The 21,424-nt window shown below is 48.3% G+C and overlaps 1 protein-coding gene across 1 annotated transcript in view; it reads right to left on the reverse strand.

Annotated features, from left to right (window-relative positions):
* The window catches only part of CAMTA1 (calmodulin binding transcription activator 1), a gene marked incomplete at its 3' end in the record, with an annotated part of 330,178 nt that overhangs the window by 308,497 nt on the left and 257 nt on the right, over positions 1–21,424 (reverse strand). The window contains exon 2 of the mRNA XM_084300275.1: positions 18,180–18,273. Coding sequence (XP_084156401.1) covers positions 18,180–18,246 — 67 coding nt within the window. The 5' untranslated portion in view covers positions 18,247–18,273. The remainder of the gene's footprint in view (positions 1–18,179; positions 18,274–21,424) is intronic.

A 21,424-nucleotide genomic window follows, 5' to 3' on the forward strand; every position in this document is an offset into this window, starting at 1 on the left:
TTTTTTCCCTGCATTTCAGGAAGATGTTTATGCATGGCTTTCAGAGTGTTGCTTTTAAACATGACAAGTACAACAGAACAAACAGACCAACACTTGCTGGAGCCAACAACTCGTTTGTTTCAGGCCTGTCATCGATTCCTTCGTTCCTTGGTTTTCACTAAGATTACATCAGATTCGACTGCAACAGAACGATGAAGAAATGGGTATTTTTAATCAAGCCTAGCAAAAACAAACCGCCAATTTTTAGTTTCTAATGCTACAAACTTTCTGAATGTTACCACAAATTTTCCATGAGTCCCCAGTTATTGGCTACAGTTAGTGAAATTAATTACTTTTGCTGTCGCAAACTTACTACGCTGACTTCTACAGACAAGGCAGTAAAGGAGAGATGGTAAAGTTGCAAAAAAAAATTGCAAACCTCTCCAACTTCAGTCAGCTATAACACTGCATCAGAGCCGGCTTCTGGTCCCACAGTAATTAACATTTTGTCATTTATCCTTTTCAAATTTTGCAATTCTATTTCTATAAAAACCCATCTGTGACTCCACTTTCACAGCGCTACTCTGACTCTACGCGCCATGGCAGCACCATTCATGCATTTTTTTTTAATTATTTATTTTAGCTATGAACAGTGTCAGTCTCCAGAGAGCTGGCAGGAGAAAACCAAACCCCTTTGGTCCGACAGTGTGACAAGAGCAGGAGGACGCCGAGCTCTCCACGGCCAGCAGTGACAGCAGCACCCCAGTGCTGCCACTTTGCTCCTGCTCACCGAGGGCAGGGCCCACTCCTCTGTGCTCCCTGGGGAAGTGGGATCCTTCAGCATTGCCCCAAAAGGAGGGGTTAACAGAGAACCAGCACCTGTAACAGCACCTCTAGGCGTTCCTGCCTTTTAACCCCAACAGGATTTAGAACAGGTTACACACAGCACAGGGCCAAAGGGGTTCAGCAAGCTGCAGAGGATGAAAATGAGACAAAGCAAGGGGGAAAAAAGTGGAAAAAAAAGTCTCAGCAAGGCGTGGAAGAGGGAAGCCGGGAAACTCTGAAGGCACAAGAAGCTACTGGAAGCACTGTGCTTTCATTAACGAGGCACTGCCTTCCACCACGCACTCCACTAGCCTCATTTCACTCCGTGGAAGTTTTTTTTCCCTGCAGATATATTTGGTTTATTGAAGCAGAGACAGAAGGGACACTAAAAAAGGAAGGTCACATTCCAGTTCCCTTTCTGAAGGCTGCCTGGGCAGAGAATTGGGATAGCTCTTCCCCTTCCTTCATCTCCTCCTTCAGCAACGCGCAGCCTCCCGAGCAGCTCTTGAAAAGACTGTGTGTTTGAGGAGAAGCTCTTAAAAATATCAGTGAAGTTAGTGCCCGGTCTTGGCGAGTTCTGAAAACATTTGATTTAACCTTACTTTTACACAGTACTTTCACTGTTTCCTGATACAGCGAATTAATTCTCAGTTACAACACCTGTAAGAAACCTTCCCACGGCAGCAGTTAAAAAACACCACACAAATAACCCCCCCAAAAAAATAACTTGGGGTAAAAATGTTTGGGAAAAACATTAAAAGTGAGAGCTGTAGGCTAGGATTAAAGAACAGCTTTACACGAGACCTGCACTTTACATCAAAAATTTTGCACATAGAACTGTTATCAACACCAGCATTACTTAAAATAAAAAATAAAAAAATAAAAAAGACCTCAAACAGACACCCAGCTCCTGCTGCTTCAAAAAAGGAAGGAGCTTTTTGAAACCATGCTGCCGGTTCCCAGACCCTCTGCCTCTGTCTGGGTTTATAACTTCAGTAAGAGGCCCTTGACAACAGAAATGCTGGGAAATTTGAACTGCTGAAATTCGGCACAAATTCTGAGGTAAAAGAGACACTAACCTGAGTCAAACTCTGCTTCTTCACCCTGAGTCAAAGCTGACCGAGACAGACAGCAGCACGGCCAGCGAGGCACAAACTCCACAATCCATCACGGCTATGGTGAGCCAAGACTCGTTTAAGGAAAACGTTATGCAATGCTTCCACAGAGGGAAGCAAATAATTGCTGTCTGACAACAAAACTGCGAAGGCTTTGTTTCCAAAAGGTACGTTTCCCAAAGAGTTAAGTGCTCAATAATATCTGAAGCTTAATTCCTCATTGTTCGTATCAATAAGGAAACCTGACCAGCTGCCAGAATCCCCATCTACTCCCCCCACAGGTTTCTGGAGGTGGGAACTTCCCCAGGCAAGCTACAGCAAAATGGCAGCCCCAGCTAATTGCACAGCGCCCCAAAAACCTCGTGCTCCGCTGCTGACAAGTGAATAAATAACAAGAGGGGCACGACCCAAACTTCCACAGGAAAATGGATGTTCAATGCCATAATCCTCAGCGCGGTGCCAATCCCAGGTAGCGAGTGGAGCGATAATTACCCGTGGCTGACCACGGAAGCAAAATTCTGCACAAGGGCAGGACGCTCACCCGCAGCAGCGCTGCCTTCCTCCTCCCCAACGAGGTGGCCAGGGAAGAGCCCTGGTTTAACACCCGCTGGCAGCCAGATCCGAGTAAGTGATGGACCAGAGGCAGCCAGAGGGCAGGATTTTGCACAGAAGCGCTAATACCCCAAGAGATACACCCCGAGAGATCGCTCCCCAGCAAACACCAGGCAGAAATGCCAGAGCACCAGAGAAAGTGGCGATTTACAGCCCGTGCCTCCAGTATCCCGGCCAAAACGCTGCCAGCACTGACCCAGCGCCCGTTCTGCTTCATCCGTGACGTGCACAGGCACTCGAGCACATCCGAACTCAAATCATCCCAGGACCATCGCAGGCATTTCTGTGGAAACACCTTTTTGGTTCTTCCAGCTCATACAGGAATCACCAGGAGAAATTCCACCCAACGACTTACCCGGTTATTGACCCAGCCGGAATTAACGGGAGATTCAACAATCGCCTACAGACTGAGCGGGCATAACAAAGGGAAGGGGCAGCTCCCCAGCCAGATGCACCATTTGAGCACGTGGGCACTATTCTATTTTATCTTGAAGTTAATAGTTTCAGATACCGGTTGATTAGAATAAACAGACATTTTTAAAGAAGGTTCTCTCTCCCTCTGTGTTCTCCTCAATTTGACCTTTTTCTCCCCCGTACCTTTCTGGAGAGAACCACTTGCCCTGAGCCCAGAGCCCGTCCCAGCCGCCGAGATGGCCTCTCCCAGGCTCAGCTCGGGTTCCCATTTAGGTTCAGAGACACAGAACACAACGAGAGCTGCAGAAGCCACAAAACCACTGCCGCAAGGAGCCCGAGGAGCTTTCAGTCCCTGGGGCCGATGCTGGCCTGCCCAAGGAGACCAAAGCAGGAACCCACCCGAGCCCCCCAGGACGTGCAGATCCCTCCTGCGTTAGGCACAGAGGTCACAGTGTCACCGGGAACTCGCACCCACAGAGGTTTCTCGGCTGCCAGCCCTACACCAGAGTTGCTGACTGGAGCGTGACAGGAAACTCAGAGCCCGACAGGCTCTGCAGAACAGCCTGTCGCAGCCCACAAGGCTCCTTCTCACTGTGCCACGCTGGCCGGAGAGGAACAGATTGCTCCCCAAACAAAAGCAGGGTTATTCTATACAACTAACCTGCTAGCTTTTTGTTTATAATGTTAAAAAAATAAAATAAAATAAAGCAAATGACATCCTCCGCTCAAGCATCAGTCTTACTGCTGAAGCACTTGCCTTGTCCTACGCTTTAGCACCATTCCCACTTAATGTTCTGGCAGTTTAAGCCCAGGGGATGAACGGCTCGTGGCCCGACACACCTCGGAACGGGGTCACCCCGGGGAGCTGATTGTGCACGGCTCCTCGCTCCCGTGTCCTACACAGGTCCAGAGGAAGGACCCAGCTGCCAGGGAGCTCAGGCAAACACCCGGCCACAGCAGCAGCCTGGGCACATTTAAATGCTGCCCACAAGGGTCCCTCTGCCAGCAGCTCGCACACAGCGCTGCGTTGGAGGAGCAAATCAGGTCCCAACGGTTCAAGAAACAAAGAAACTTCAGCCGAGTACCAAAAATTAATTATCCATAAGGAACGCGATAAAAGCTGCATTAAATAACAAGTGTAAAGGTCAAATTACCTTTCACGTCAAGGAGTGCTCATCTGCACGACTCTAAAGCCACGGCTTCATCTGCATACGACTGAACATACACAGGCTGGGCTTTACATAGCAAAAGTCAGGTGGCATTAGCACAGAAAGCCCAAAATGAAAAGAAAAAAAAGCAAACCTGGGTGTGCTTTTGGTGACAACTACAATCTCACAGTTTTATCTATGAAGTTCAGACAGAAACTAATCCGTTTCTCATTTACACCAGCTCTATCCAGTTGGCATTTTACTACTTCAGCGGAGTTAATCATTTTCTTCAACGTAAATGAGGAAAGAATGAAGCCCAGGGTTCTCCAGAGCACAGGAAAGACAGAACTCATGAATTTGGAAGCACCAAGAAGATTAATAAAAGATGCAGCTGACAACATGCTCAGAACCACCACCACTATTTAAAATCCGTATTTCTGTGGAGCGCTGAAGTTTCAGGGTGCTGGACAGAGGACAGGCAGAACCCAAACCCAAGGCGGTCATGGCATGCGATCCACAGCTCCTCCATTAGAAGGAGCAGACCAAAAAAGGAAATCCCAAAAATACTTGGAGCGAAAAATTCATAGAAAGAGGCGGAGCCACAGCTCCTATCCTGAGCAGGGGATTCCTGGTCAGAGGCGCAGACGGGTTACAGGCAGGCGAATTAACGCTTGCTGCACCGCCTGACAGAGCTGCCCCGCGATGGCCACGGCCAGCGCAGTCCCCGCGGTACCGGCACGGCGGCAGCAGCCTGGTGGGCACCGGGGCTGCGGGGACCCAGCACCGTGCACCGGAAAACGGGGCAGCCCCGGGACCCCCCCCAGGGCAGAGGCAGGAGGCCTGCGGGTGCCAGAGGGACCCAAAAAAATTTCAAAAAAAATAAAATAAGAAAAGGGGGGGTGGAGGAGGCGCAGCCCCGGGGGGCGGCCCCGCTGGCGCCCCCCGAACCCCCGGGGCCCGGCACCCCCCGTGCTCCCCGCCGGGCCCCGCCGCCCGCCCGGGCACTGGCGGAGCAGCGCTACCCCCTCGCGGGCGGCAGCGCCGGCCCCGGCCCCGTTCCGCTGGGCGCCGCCGCCAACTTTCGGCCCGAGTTGGGCGCTGCGCCTCCCGCGGCGGCTCGGGGCGGCCCCACCGGGCCGGGGCAGGGCCGAGCCGGGGCCTGCGGGGCCGCCGCTCGGGGACCGAGCCCGGCCCGGGTCTGCCCCGGCCGCGGAGGCCCCGAGCGCGGCGGAGGCGCCCGGCTCGTGACCGGCGCGCGCCCGCGGGGCACGTGCGCGACCGGTGAAGGAGGGGGGGGGGGGGGGGAGGCGGCGGGCACGGCGCGCACCGGAGGCGGCGCGGCCAGGCCCGGCCCGGCCCGGCGCGGCGTGACCCCGAGCGGCGGCGGCCCGGAGCGCCGCGCCCCTCACCGCCCGCCCCGTGCCGCGGCAGCCTCCATGTTGGCGGCGGCGGGCACGTGCCGGCGGGCGGCGGGAGGCGTGCCCGGCCCGGCCCGGCCCGGCCCGGCTCGGCTCGGCCCGGTCGCCACGCGGCCTGCCCGGCCCGGCCCGGCCCGGCTCCACCGCACATGGCCGCCCGCCCGCCGCCGCCGCCCGGCCCAGCGGGGGCGCCCGCCGCCGGCCCAGCCGCGGCTGGAGGGGGGGGGGGTCGGCGCGGGAGGCCCGGCGGCGGGGCGGGCCGGGCCGGGCCGGGCCGCGCGGCGGGCGGGCGGGGAGGGGGGGGGGGGGCGGCCCGGCGGCGCTCTCACCTTCCGGCTTGTTCTCGGCAGCCATTTCCCCTCCGCGCGCCACATCCTCCTCCGCCTCCTCGCCGCCGGGACCCAGGCGCGCGCCGCCTCCTCCCGCCGCTGCCGCCGCCGCCGCCGCCGCCGGGCCGGGCCCCCCGCGCGCACGGCGCCCAGCCCGCGCCGCCCATTGGGGGAGCCGGAGCGCTGACAGCCGCGCCGGCCAATGGCGGCGCGCGGGGGGCGGGCGGGAGGAGGGGCCGGGCGAGAGCGACGGCGCGGGCCGCCAATGGGAGCGCGGCAGCGCCTCAGTGACACGCGCCGCAGCCACTCGCCGGCCGCGCCGGCGGAACGAGGGGGGCGGGGCGCGGCGCTTGACTGACGGCCGCGGCGGCCACTCAGCGAGCGGCCTCGCGCGAGCGACGGGCGCCGCGGCCAACCGCGGCGCGCGGATAGCGGGGCCCGGCGGCTGACGCGCGGCCCCGCCGGCGCCGGCGGCCAACGAGGAGCGGCCGCCGGCGGAGTGGCGTGGCGCGGGGCCAATGGGGCGCGAGCCGGGCGGAGGAGGGTCCCGCGGCCCCGACACCGCCCATTGGCTGCGGGCGGCCCCGGGGGCGCCGCCCCCCGTGCCCCGCAACCCTAAACAAAGGCGCGGATTGGCGCGGCGGGAGGCGGCTCCGCCAATCCCCGGCCGGCCCCGCCCCGCCCCGCCCGCGGGAGGCGCCCCCGAGCCCGGCCGGGGGCCGCCGCCCCGCCCCGGGACGGCACCGGGCGGGGAAGGGGGGGGGGGGGTGCGAAGCAGAGAGAGCGGGGATCAGCGCCTGGGTGACCCTGCACGGGAAGGGCCAGGCCCGTGCAGGAAAGAACCAGTGTAAAAAAAAAAAAAAGCTAAAAAAGCTGAGAATGGGACGGCACCGAGCTCCTGCTGTAAGGAGCCTCCAAGAAGCAGAGTGAATTGCTCTGTGCTTTCAGAAATGGGAAGCGCTTCGGCACAGCGCTGTGTTGGCATTGCCTGGCTGAGTTTTCTCTCCATCTCCGCCAGCGCTGGAGGAGCACTGGCACTGCTGCCTTCTGAAGCAGAGCGCGGTGTAACTGGACCACATCTAATGCCTGCACAATGCAAATGAAGATTGAAACGGCTGCTTCCTTTGATGTGACTGAACGCTCAAAAGGGATATTTTCCCCTCAGATTCTCATGAGAGCGGAACTTGTTTAAGAAGACCTGTTGGCTTTCTGTGTTCGTCAAGGACTGAAGCCGTTCCTGAGCTAAGGCAGAAGATGTGCGGTAGGACGGGTCTCCTCTAAGACAGAAGAAAGGAAAATTCCTTTTTCGTATTTTCAGCAACTGTTAATCCCATGGAGCGTGAAAGGCACATTGATACAAGGGCTGTGGAATGGCAGGCTGGCTCCTGACAGCCCGGTATGCTTTGTACCAGAACTGCACACAAATATTAACGCGCTGATAGGATCAGCTAAAGTAATTGTTTCGATGTTCGAGATATCCTGGCAGGATACAGTTGCCAGGTTGGCAAAGAGCTATCATTGTCTTGAGTTCTAGGCAATGTCTCTCTCCTTGGATATTCTTCTGAGGTGTTCCACACGCTCGGCAGAGATGGGAGGCAGTTACACAGTTGGTGCTCCTCACAGTGCGCATTATGGCAAAAAAAGGAATATTGGATTAAAGGAGATGCCGCTCTGCAGCTCAGAGAGCTTCCTGATGCAAGTATCAGATGTTTAGGTGACATCTTCTGAAGACTGAGGGCTATCCCACCTGAACTCACCCCCAGCTGTAAGACAATCTCACAAGATACAGCCGTGCCCTGGTAGATTCCATCAGGTGTCCCTGCATGTATCACACACAGCACGCTGCTGCTTTGACCTATAAACAAGATTGAGGTTTTTAAACTGGCCACATGCTATCAAGGAGATACCTCTGCTTCAAACAAAAACATTTGATAAGCAAAACCAGAGACAGCATTCTACCTAAATGGAATACCAATTTGAAAGGACTGCCCAGAAGACCTTGCTGTGGTAGCAGTGATGAATCCTGCTCCACTGGTACAGCGATCTGCTTCCCGAGGATGAAAGCTGCTCATGCAGCCCGGTTATATCTGGGGACCTAAGCGAGAGCCTAAGGAGCAGTTTCAGCACACGTTTATTTCTGGCAGGTCCCAGCATGCGATGCCGAGTAATTCCTGGCCCACTCCAGCACCTGCACGGTGCTCCACATGGAGCAGCAGGTGCCAACGTCTACCCCCCGTGGGGAGACCTGACTGGCCGTCCTTTCCAGCGAGAGATGGGCGACTCCGTGAGCCAAGCAGCACAGCCCGCAGCACGTCCAGCCTGCTAATCCTGCCCAGCTTATCTCCAGGCACGTCCAGTCTCCCGCCCGAGATTAACATCAGACTGGTACTGGGAAGGGGCACGAGCTTCCCCTTGGATATTCAGGCAAGATGACATCATGAAAAGGAGTTGACAGAAAAGTCGAGCTAATACATGTCTTAATTAAGAAGATTCTCACTTTGGTACCAAACACAACAATGAAGGGCAGCGACTCAGGTGCTGCCTTGCAGATGCCAGTGCTTGTGGCTGAAGCGCAAGCAGGAGCCCAGGACGCCCCCAGCTAACAACTGTTGCCACAAATAGTCTTTCGCTTATTGTCAGGGAGGCCGGCACCAACATTTATTTCGGTCAGAGCCCTCGCTGCATTGTTCGCTTACATACTCTTGAGAACAAATAACCATAAGGCACTCCACATGGGGTTAGACCTTGAGATCACCCAGAAACATAATTAAATGCAAAATCAGCTACATGTGTGCACAAGTGTCCACCTCTTCCCTCTCTCCAAAGCTAAAGTAGTTCCTTATGTGCTTCTATGGCTCATTAGAGTAATGAGGTCCATGTGGTCTGATTGACAAGGTTGTTTAGGACACCAGCTGCCTTCTCTCAGCCATTACAAAGCTGGGGAAGGAACAACTTCCACTTAACTAATTTATAACAGCTCCACTTCTAGAAGCTAATGCAACCTACCCTAGAGCCAGGGTAGAGTGCAACTGCTCCCAAAGACACTTTACAAAACACCTGTCTGGACTTCTACATCATTCCTGGTCTGTAAAGACAATAAGAATTTGTATGGGTAAAAATGAATCAGTCATTTTTAAGGAGTTCTTGAAGTAGAGGTTGAACTCTGCTATATATGGCTAAGGAACTGTTCATGTATGGGACAGGATAAACTGACTCAAGCCTTACTCGTCCATGGGCACAAACACACAGTTACCTCGGGCAGATAGACAGCAAGAATGTAGATGTACTAGGCGTTTTTGCAGTCCCAATCAAGAATAATCTTTAATGGTGCACTGACAAAAGCTGTTGCTATTCTGATTTTGTTTATTCTGTTTAAGAGGGAGGTAAAAATACAAAGAAGTTCCTTAAAAAAAAAAAAAATCTTCATTGTCATTTCATAGCAGATGTGGGTATGGCTTGGTTAATTGAGTTAATGTGATGATTTGGAATGCACAGTTATATGCAGAAGTAAAACTGTAAAGAATATATTCAAATACCCTGTTATGGATATTCAGCAAATTATATGTCCACAGTTGCTATGGCAAGCATCAAAAGGAAACAATTCAGACAGTTATAATAACTATAATGACAATGTTGGAACCCCATTTCTTCTGAATTGTTTGCACAAAGTTGCTCCATGATTTAGAAGCAAGGAACGCTAAGTGTCCTTAAAAAAAATTCTTAAAAGTGTGAATAGAGATGTTTTAAAAACCTCACGACGACAGAAATTAAATGTTTTTGCTTTTTCCTCTCTCTACCTACAGTAGCAAAAGCTGTTTTTTCCTAGGGAAAAAAATTAACCAAGTCAACACGTTAGCATAAATCCAATGCTACTTCACTGTATTTGAAGCACAACTGCCAGTTGGCTAACGGAAATTTATACCAGACTAAATCGAAGCACAATGCCAGAGCCTAAGCCACTTTAATGGACCTTGGAGGAAAGATGCTTTTGCTGGGCAAAGCCTCATTAAGTTTTTGTAGGTATTTCAGCCAGCAGTCCTAACACTAAACACCGTATTCACCTCTCTAACCAAAAACGACAGCAAAAATGCTTTTTTTCCTCTAAACTGGCACTGAGTCCAGGGGAAAATTAAGTGTCCAACAGGGGAATTTGCAAGGCCGGAGCCCCATTTATTCTGGAATGACTTCAAACAGCTTCAGAAGTGACTTACATGGGTGCCACCCTTGAGCATTTTGCTGCTGCCAGCAATGCCAGGGAAGAATGTCTGCCGTGCCATGTGCTGAGGCATGCTGCTGCTACAAGCCCAGTTGAGTCCTCCTCTGTCCTTGGAGCTTCATTTCTCCACTAGAATGGGGCAGATGCTGTCGTCACTTTGCTGCGCTACAGACACCTCAAGCACCCTGCTAGCGCTAAGAAAGTAACTGTTTTGCTGTAATATACACTCATAAACCCGTTAGAGGAGAAAAAACTAAAATATGAGGTAAATTAAGGCTTCCAACTAAGGGGATTTACCAGCAAGTCACCATAAAATTCAGATAATTTATTTTTTCAATTCTGCTGCAACTTTCTCCAGTTCTTCTGGACTAGCTATTAGAAATTGTGTCTCAAAGATTAAAGAAAATGTCTATTGACCATTATATCAAATCCTAATTTTAGCCAGAAAAAAAAGAGAAGAATAATTAGGCTGTGATTTACTCTGGTAGTCGACTTACATTAACAATTTTTCCCCGTTTATGCAATTCTGGCAAAATCAAATAATATATACAACACTCATAAATGCTGGGCTAGATTTAATAAAGACAATTTCCTACAGTATATTCAGAACATTTCTCTTTGCTTTCTGTTATAATAAGACAATCAAGTTATTTAGTTTAAGGGAGAAATATGATTGTCATCCACGGTGGCTTCAGTTATAATTTTAGGGCAGCCTTCACTAAGGTGCATGGAAGCATTGTTTATTTATTTTCAAGCTGTCAGCTTCCTGAAACAAGCTGCATGCACTGGCTGCTACTGTTTGGGAATGTTTTTCCTGCCATGTCTAAAACCCTCTCCCCCTGCGAAACAGCACGGGAGCAGCTTCTTATTGCCTAAGAAGCAAGACTGAAGAGTAAATCCTACAATCAGTATAGCAACGCCATCCTGCATATTGCTGGGACACAACCAGCTCTGTTTTGGGCAGTGAATAAACAGACTCTGGCTTGGGACAGGCCAGGGAATGCTGCTAGACAAATGTGGCAGCATCAGCTCGTTGAATCCCAGCCAAGGGAGTGAACAGAAATCCACATAGCCACCAATATTACTAGAGGAAAAGGCCAGGACATTTTCCACAATTCATATTTTAACTTCAATGCATACAAGATGCTGTAATCTTCAAGTTAGTTCGCTATCAGATCCTAGTAACAGCTGAAGCAAATATAAGGAGAAAGTATGTTTAAGTCTAAGATCCCTAAAGGTATGTTCCTAAATTTCTGTTCCTACTTTTAAACAAATACCTTTTCCAGGATACCGAACTCCTCTGAAATTGGACTGCTGCCTGTATTAACTGAATAAAAATGGATTTAGGACCCAAACTTTTGTCACCAAGGTATGAAAACTTCAGCCTCAGGCACTGAAAACAGACAAATGAGTAATGGAAGATGACAAACAAAAGAAGTGAAGAAAGAGAAAATTGATGATGGTAGCAGAGAGGCAGAAGGTGTTCAAAGCCACGTGGATTCAGGAACTGAAAGCCGGAGGGAAAGTCAACTTTAACTGAGTCAGTCAGCTCCCAGGGAACTTCTGATGACAGCGCTGCCCAGGCACTGCCCTTTGCCCAAAAAACTGTCCTGGAGTTACCAAACACGTCTCCATTCACACACAACGCCCTTAATAATATGCTTTAACATCTGGTTAGGCCCGAAGTGGTCAGGCAGTCGGACCCAATGATCCCTGTAGATCCCTTCCAACTGAACTATTCCATTCTACCATGGACACATCAACAGACAACAACTCAAGGTTTTCAGTTTAAAAGCATTACTGCTGAAATCATCCCAAATCTTCAAGAGACAACCAAGACTGGGATTCTGCCCTGCTATAAATTCACAATGAGAAGGAACTTCCAATTATAATAAATGTTTATTTATGAATAGATCATTATTTATGAATAGCTAAACCAAATGGAAGCATAATTCCAGTATCACAAACTAGAATCAATTATGATCTGCTTACAGTGGTACTGTGGCAGTGCAGCTCTTCAAATTATCTCTTTGGTGCCTGTCCAGTACCTCATTACACAAAATCTTTCTTCTCTGTCATTAAGAATGTGACATAGCTCCTCTAAAGAAAAATGATTTAGTATTTTCTCATTAGTTTTACCTAAAGAGCAGAGTTTTCATTCTAGATTTGAGTAAGTCTTGTCGTTATTAACACAGTTCTTTCCAATATACCCATGAGAGTTACAAAGAATAAGAAATATATACAAGCAGTACTCAAAAGATGTAGAAATAACTAGTCCTTACTTGGATGGTTTCATTTGTGAGTTCTTGATTTTGCTCTGAACTACCTCCCTTGGTCACAGAGTGAAAATTAAGATGTAAAGGACTAAAGAATGCAGAAGAACCCTATTATTCAACAACAATACAATCTGCTGCCGATTTTCAGTTGCTAAGACAGGTATGTCAATTACCTACAGAATCCAGAGCATTAAATATGAAGTATTTCAGCCTTGGACAGCACGAAGGTAAAACGAGGAACGTGAACCTGTCAGAACTGCAAAACTGTAGGCAAGGACAGGATATCCCTACACAGATTACTGTTTTTATTGAACTAGAAATTGAAATAAGATCCTTATGAAGTGTCACTTTCAGCGTTAAGTGATACGCGTTATTTTTTGGCAGCATCAGTCTACATTTATCTGAAGGGCTGTTTGTTAGGAAATTAATGCACAGAATCTTCCAAAAATAACAGTTAGCATCACCTCATCTGGATGTTTACATGAAGTACGTGAACTTTTCTTTATCCCGGCTTACTTCCATGAAAAGCCTGACACGCACGTTTTACACGTTGCTCCAATTAACCACAACACTTCCACCCTCATTGTGCTGAAAAGACCAACACTGAGCAACACCACGGCACTACCCAAGGGTCAGATACATACTGCCAACTCACCTAGAGTAACCACAACATAAAGCTTAAAACAACTTCCACTGATTCTGTAGAAGGGGAGACAGGTTCAAAATTAGAAAGAGCTCCTAAACAAAAGGATTGTGCATAAATTTAATTTTTAAACTGGTAACAGAACCATTAATATTAGAATTAGCTTTTACACTTGGAATGACATCTTTCAACTTCCATCTTTAATTAAAAGGTACAACCTGTGACCGAGTCTTGCACAATTTAAACATTAAAAATAAGGAACTTTAGAACAATATTAAAACTAGAAGTTAATCTTTCTGTATGCTAGCTAAATGATGAAAATCAGCTGAAAGTACAAAAAGTAAACAGATCTTAGTCACGGTGATTAGTACAGTATTAACAAAATTGGGTAGTCACCTGGATCACAATCCTGAAGGGCACATTTCTGAAATGGACCTGCAAGTCTCCTTATGAATTTAAGTATAAGCCAAGGACTGCAGTTACTTCTGCTGCATTCAGTGTTACACCCTTACGGTTAAGGTCAAAATCTGGAGGATGAAATTATGCTCTTAACCTCAAGTATCCACCACAATCCAAACAAGGGTGTTTCACATGAACAATACAGAGGTATAACTGTCAGCATGCAATGGTTATTTGGAAACCATCTAAGCACACTGCATCAGGTGGAAGGCCTGCTGAAAGCACCAAGTACAAGACTATGAAGCCACTTCACCACCATGGACTTCAAGATGGACTGAGAAGGACGTGCTGAGCTCTCCTTCCTTTGCTGAGTCTGCAGCTGAACACTGCCTGCTCTGTGCTTGAGCTCTGCCAGTGCTGTGGGCTCTGTGTCACGCAGACAAGCATCACGTCTCTCTGATTTTAATGTAATTTTACCCCAACTCTTTACCTTGGAGTCAGGCAGACAGCATATTGGACTTTTTACATGATGCAAGCCCTAAAAGGCACAAAAGAAAGGTTATGCTGCTGTACAGACCAACAGCATTTAATTAATCCCATGTTCAATTCTTTGGGAACACATGGCACAGTAGAACCTCATCCTTATTGAACTAGACTCTTCGAGTCACTGAACCTCAGTGACAGCTTTTCCTCCACAGATTTTCAGAGTGGCCATATAGGTACTTCCACTAAAAGCATGTTTTCTATGGGCAATGGTGATTAGGAAATGCTGAGAACACAGTTCCTCCTTCACCAACAACAGCTGGTGTGATGGCATTTCGAGAAATATGTCCAAGATCATCAGTGGGACTTCTTAACATTTTCCTGCTTGTGCACTAATTCTACGAAAGCCCTTATTTACTAAATTATTATAAACTCATTAGCCACACCAATGCTGTAAAGCAAGTAGTGCATGAGGGGTAGGTATCCACCACCTACCACAGGAAAAGCTGCATTATCTGTCTGTAAAAATACCTCATTTATTTCCTACCAGTCAGTTACCAGCTGTTATTCTACAGGTAGCACGTTCAGTTAGGATGAGCATGGACGGCGGCAGACAAATAACGCTGCAGGTTATTCATATACTCAGAGTGATTTCACAGAATGAGTATTTCAACTTAAAATGTTTTCAGCAGCGATACCGATAGCTTACTTGCACAAAGGGTGCTTGTATGGTTCATAGCAAGTTTGTCAGAAGTGTAAGATTGCCTCTGGTTCATCTGAGGAATTAATCCCTATTAGTCAAACAGATCTATAGTTTAAGAGGAAAATCCAATGCAAAAGCAAAGAACCCACAGAACAGCAAAAATCCACGGAGCCCGACTTTTTAGTAACAGCTCTAGTAACAGCCACTGCTATAAAAATCCTTACTGGAATGCACAGATGGGGCCATGGAATATTCTATTCCAAACTGAGTATTTTAAAGATGGAGGAATTCTACCTGCTCCTCCTCCAACCGTCTCATCTTTGACATCGATGGCGAGGTCTTCAAATACAACGACTGAGAGACTTTATCCGACAAACCACTTACAGAAGAGGAACGATACTGAACTCTAAGATCAAAGTATGAGTGACTCACGTTCCTTTCTTGTGTGCTTGCAAGACACAGGCTAAACATGAGCATAGTGTTAGGCACTTGGAAAAGCTCCACCTGCATTTGAGTAAGAGAAATCTGCATCAAGTGGTAAGGCAAGGCCACGCAACCCTGAACTGCTGGATGCAATTCTCTCTCAGATAAGTGCCCTCCTCTACTAGGTTGAGAGCTTTGTCTATCAGACCATGTCACCTGAATGACTAACAGCACACTAACTCCCACTGCTGTGATCTCTCATCAACTCCAGCAAGCTAAGCGTTAGCAGGAGAGTAAGCAAAATAGAATACATATTTCCCAGTGCTCTCCTGCAATTGAAAACCTGAATGCTGACAAGACTGAGGGGAAAAAAAACACACAGGCTAGTCTAGGAGGCAACTGTCTATCCTCAGGGTCACATAAAATACCATGTGCTGGAAAAAAGAAGCAGCAGCAAGGAATTGGCAACATCAGAAGCATAACGCCCGCAGAAGCGATTATTCTGATGCCAAATCTGCTCCTATCTGAGCTTTCCAGCCACTGCTGAGTTGACAGCACGTGCAGCAAGGCCGGAGCTGGCAGAGATGATGCTGAACACAGCTAGAGGCCACTAGACACCTTAAAGCAACAGTGCCAAGCATCTTCCTTGGGCTAAAGTTCAATGGCATGAATAGTAAATTACCTGTACAGAGCGCTCCTTGTCAGAGCCACAGCAAACAGTGAGGAGCAACGCCCCGTGCCGTTTCCCCCATTGCCACAGACTGCTCCCGTGCAGGACTCGTGGGGCACTGTGGTCCGCAACTGAGCCATGCTGGATGGTCTCCAGGGGCCAGAACAGTGAGCAGGAGGAAAAGGGAACAGCCAGAAATCACGGCCCTGGGGAAGCAGCACAACCCTACGGACACGGCTCCTTGCCAACACCGAGCACGCTCCAGGTTTAGCTCGTGGTGAAGAGTTTCAGATCTCAGAGAGCGTACCAGATTTACATCCCAGTTTATACACACAGCCTAATAACACACCGACAGCCTTAACACACACATGCAGAAGGAACAAAGCTATCAGATCTGCCAAAATATGGAGTGACAACAGCAACTTGCGAGTTCACATTGTAAGTATGCCTGAATTTTCAACTCTGAAGTTATTAAAAATTAGATCATGTATTTTAACCATATGATAGCTTATGCATGTTACGACCATTTTAAAAAATATCATGTACTTCATATATTCTTTATACAGCATTTCAAACACGGGTTACATTTCCCAAACTGCATAGGACAAAAGAGCACATTTTCACTAAAGGAACCAAACCATTATCGCTCCTCCCCTGTGACACCACGTTGCCTAAACATACCAAGGACTTTAGCACTTCCTGCAGCATCCAGAGCATCTCCTTATCGGGACAAAAATGGGAAAGTATTTTAACTAAATAGAGGGAAAAATAAACCACAATGCTGAGCCAAATAACATTCTCATTGACAACAGAAGACTTCTCATAGAATTGCTCTGCTAGAGTTAAGTTGGTGACTGACTTTGGAGAGGGAAGAGCTGGTAAGGAATACAGGCTCTCCGCTTCCAGCTACAATCACAGCTCAAAATCCAGAGCACTATGAGTAGAAAATGGTATCTAAGTAATTCCTGTGTTTCTTTTATCTTCAAAGAATAAAAGGCAGGCTCTCTATCAAGCTCCACATGTTCAGAAAACAACTTCTTGCAGATGAAAGCAATGCCCTAACACAGAGCTCTGTCCCCAGCCAGGTTCTCAACACACTTGGCTGAAATGATCCAAAGGTACTGAAAGCACTGGTCTAAGCTATGCCGCTGCAGGAAACTCACTCTAATGGGAAACAACAAGGTGTCAGAGGACAACAAAATAACATCTCCCCTGCCAGACACCCAGTGTGCATATGGAATTATTGGATTTTTCAAAAGATTTCCTAGCAATATGAAGCTTGAAGAAATAATATCTGACACTGTCAAAACTGCACTAAGGATCTTCAAGAAAGGCTGTGTGTGACGTTCAAAAGCCTTAATCCTGCGCTGCACAATGCTGTGTGACAGGCCATGTCTTGATTGGGAACAGCTTAAGCACATAAAAATTACTACTGGCACCAACACAAACTGTAGCAAATTCCTCCTTGATTTTTATTTTGAAGAAATTTCCAGCAGAATAGGTCTGTTATTTATATATCAAGCATTCACACGTCATTCTGCTGCTTGTACTGTGAAGATCTTCTGCTTGCCACAGAAATGCCCTTCTGTCCCATGTACTTGCTGCCAGAAAGAGCTGAGAGGCAGGGGACAACAAACATAATTGCTACAAACCTGGAACGTTTTCAAGGAAAATGTTTGCATTTGACTTTTTGAGGGATTCAAGTCAGTCTTCCACAAACAGGAATGAAAATATCTCAGGAAGAGCTACACTACTGATGAAGATTTTCTTGCTTCCTGACAGCTGTTTCAGCCATTTCTGCTGCCATTGGGTGAATGCAACCAAGGCAGGTACAGGTGTGATTACAGCTGCTTCTTACTTCCCCAAGTTCCTAAGTTCCTACCACACCTCAGTCCCAGAAAGAGTTCCTCAGAATGAAAGAACCAATAAGTGATTCCCTCGGGCATCTCAACAGCATTAACACAAAATGCAGTAAAACACAGGAGAGAAACAAAGTTATTTAGTCCTCATGGAGGCAACTTGTTTGCAATGCATTTCAAACATTTCAACTGTACGGATCTGCCCAGGCTTAAGTCATACGATGGTACAGCCAATCCCTGCACTCAACTGCCCCGTTAGGAGAGAACAGCACTAACGGATGCAAATTAACTGGTTGGGTTCATCTCCTTGCTTTGTTCTTATCACAAAATATTGCAGCAGACAACCTAGGACAATTGCTAGACTGATTTCATAGTGTCAGCTGCAGGTCGGGGTGAGACAGGTGCTGGATCTGCAAGCGCGTGCATGCAGGGACACATATGCAAGTGTGACAGGGGCTTGTCGGTACAGAACAATGCAGCTTTGGGGAAGGCCCTGAGCATATAAAAAGTAGGTCAGGAGTGAGAGGTGTCACTAAGACTTTATGCAAAACTGAGGAAAAGGAGGGAATTCAGAAAATTCAGTTACAATTTGAAGGGATGTGTCATTGCCTCGTGGGGGAAGGTAACACATGGCTCCAAAATGCACTCAATTAGCTGTTCCTTTTACCTTTTTGTTCTACCCAGCATTTCTTCAAGAGCACTGTCATCTCTGGCTTTGGCATCCTACTCATCATCTATGAATTCATGTTGCCGTTTCCTTCCTGAAAGGAAAAAGTCCCATCGTCAGTCATTTGCTACACAGAGGAAAGGAAAATCTGACAGTGTTTTTGCCACTGTTTGAGTTTAAAGATCACTGCTCCTTGAGCAGATAGCACTGCAAGTTACATTCTCAGCTACGGTGCCATTCATCCAAAATTCTTTGATCAGTCTGTGTTGACTCCAGAAACTTACCCCAAATTTACCTGTAAGCAGCTGAAAAACAGCATCTCAGACCTGCCTGGAAGGAAGGAACAGGGCAATGACTCACCCAGAGTAAAAAAAGTCCCAGAAACAAGAGAAACTGGTGCCAAGCAAACATCTTTATTTTACTATATTCTGAAAGTGTTAACTTGTATGAAACAGAAGCAATACAACACTGAGAAAACACACTTATTGTTAGGAAAGTCTCCATTTCAAATCACACGAGCCAAATTAAAAATAAAACTAAACACAAGTGTACAAAGAGGAGACAAAAAAATCAATTTTCTCAAAGAGATAACATGAGGGACTCCCTCAGGGGTTGGCAAATTCTGGAAGAGAGAAAGAGATTATATTTTATGGGAAGAGATTCAATAACCATTCTTTTCCCATAAAGCTGGTGATGGAGGATTGTCACTGCTCCATAGACACACTGTGCACATTTCAGGACAACAGCAACAGAAAATCAATAGCATCTTTTATACGTGAAAAGACATTATCTCTATGGACTCCTAATACTAACAAATGGGACCAAAGCAGACCTTTACTAAAATTTAGTAGTCACCATTAATCTAACCGATAAGAGAGGTACAATGCCAGTCTAGATCTTCAAACGTTTTGTGCTTTGTTTTTTATTTTTTGTTTGTTTTAAAGAAATAACTCTGAATGAAGCTTCACCCTTCACTGAAGCCGAAGAGCCCCCAGATGACACTCCATTAAAAGTCTAACAATGTTGAACCCCAGCTCTGTTACACCAAATCCCCACTGGCATACATTTCCTCTCTGGCTGATGGCTGTAATCAGTAGGAGTTTTATTAGGTGGTAATTTGACAGCTTTGACAAACTCAGCTCAATTTATGGCATCTTCTAGATTTTCCCTCCACTGACCTAAGATAGAACCCAATATTAGCAAAACCACTTTGTGTGGGGGCAATTTTCCAATGATGACTGCATGATCCTCGTTACTAAGAAAAGGAGCTAACCAAGGCCTCCTCACCCGCACTCGTCACTCTTACAAGACTAGGGAAGATGGGACATTCAAAGTTCCTGTCCTCTTTTTCTCCATGCAGGACTGATCATTGCTGTCCAAGCTCAGACACATAGGGACTTCAGACACCCTTCCCACACAGACCACACAAGTCCTCATGAAGGACCTTCCCAAAGGCCTTTCTGAGCACCTGACTTTACCACTACTCACCCAGAACAAACACCTAGCCCTGCCTTATGACCTTAAGCTAAGAACGGCAATGCTCAGCATCACACCTTTCTAGGTACAGGCTCCATCTCTTCTGAACAAAGCATACTTTATAGGCAGAAAATAAACTATCTAGGATATTAAAGCTCAGAGTGGGGTGAATAACAATGAGAGTTCCTTTAATTTGAATGGTCTGGTCTAAAAAGGAACCACAGCAATTATGCCTCAGGTAGGAAGGTACCAGTAGATGGTGACCTTTGGAAAATGCAAGAACTGTATCAAGAAACTAGTAAGGCTACTCACGGTTTACAAAAGCAACATGCTAAACACGCTGGAGCAGAAGTCACAGTGTCACGTATCTGACAGCACACGGGTTTGCTAAATCCAGGATCCGATTCCTGGGATCTGCTGCTCTCAGCACAAAAACTGCACCCCACATGGCACCACAATGCCTTCTTATGTGGTGTCAGGAACCTGCAAGCAGCACCATGGGCAAGGGAAACACAGCACCCTGCACCAAAACGTGGCACAAATAAGCACAAATAAGTACTTTTTTTTTCTGCAAAATTGCTTTTTTGCTATAGAAGTAACTTTTCCTCTGCTGTAGTTCAAGGTTTTAAAGAGCTCTCCCCACATGCTTAGAAAGCACAGTTCATATTTAGCTCGCTAAAGTCATCTTTCTCTCTCCCTGTATCTCCCTGCCAAGATGTGACATCTGTGGACCATTCCCAAACTAATTCCCCTGAATCATCTGTGATGCGTGCAAAACAGTGGCCAGAGCTGGCAACGAGCAGCTGTGTCTTTTAGGAAAACGTTAGATCAATCTGGTAAGGGGAAAGTCTCCCAGTAACTTTACCACTAACATCCCAAAGGACTGCACAACTCCCAGATCGTGTCAGAAAAAGAGCACAGCTATGACAGAACCAAAATCCATGGGAAAGAGGACGTTGCCATGGCAATTTACATCCTCAGAACTTGAGTCTTCTATGTAATTTTGCACAGACTCAACTTCTAAACCACGTGGAAAAAAAACAAATCTACCCAGCGGGTTCATTCAGGACAAGCATGCTGCCAGGTGATTGCCCTGCAGATCCGACACGTTTCAATGAGGCTTCTCAGGATGTGAGCTGCTGCAGACCTTGTTCTGAGCAAAATAGCTACAGTGAGCGCTGAGGAACTTCTGTAGCATGATCAGCGCTTCCTTCCTAACTACCTTAGATCAGAAGAACTTGTTAAATATCTGAATGGAACTCTGGAGTGGGAAAACAGTTTTAGCTCCATGCTAGGCTGTACTGGCGTTAACCAGAGGCCTTCCAAAAGCTCCTCATGCAGGGAAGCGCTCCCGAGTCACACCAGCACCACGTCCAGCCGCGGGCAGCACCCCTCCAGCAGCACCCAAGGCCCCAGCTGTCTCCCTGCCCCCCTACCACAGCGGAGCCGCCAACTCCGTCCCCGGCGGTGCCTCACAGCGGGGCCCGGCGCAGGGCAACCCCGAGGCGCTGCCCTCCCCGTGCTCGGGGGTCGCTGCCCGCTTCCAGCCGGCAACACCGCGCGGCTGCCCCCCGGCGGCGGGCCCGGTACCGAAGCTCTCGGCTCCCGGGAGGGCGACACGGCCCGGTACGGCCCGGTACGGCCCTCCGCCAGCCAGGGCAGCCCCACAGCCCACGGAGGGCCGTGAAGAGGCTCCGGTGCCGCAGAAACACCCACGGGGCAGGGAGAAGGCGGCGGGGGAGCGGCCCCGCGGCGGCCTCACGGGGCCC

The sequence above is a fragment of the Netta rufina genome (genome assembly GCF_964035555.1).
Source record: "Netta rufina genome assembly, chromosome: 22".
Lineage (NCBI taxonomy): Eukaryota > Metazoa > Chordata > Aves > Anseriformes > Anatidae > Netta > Netta rufina.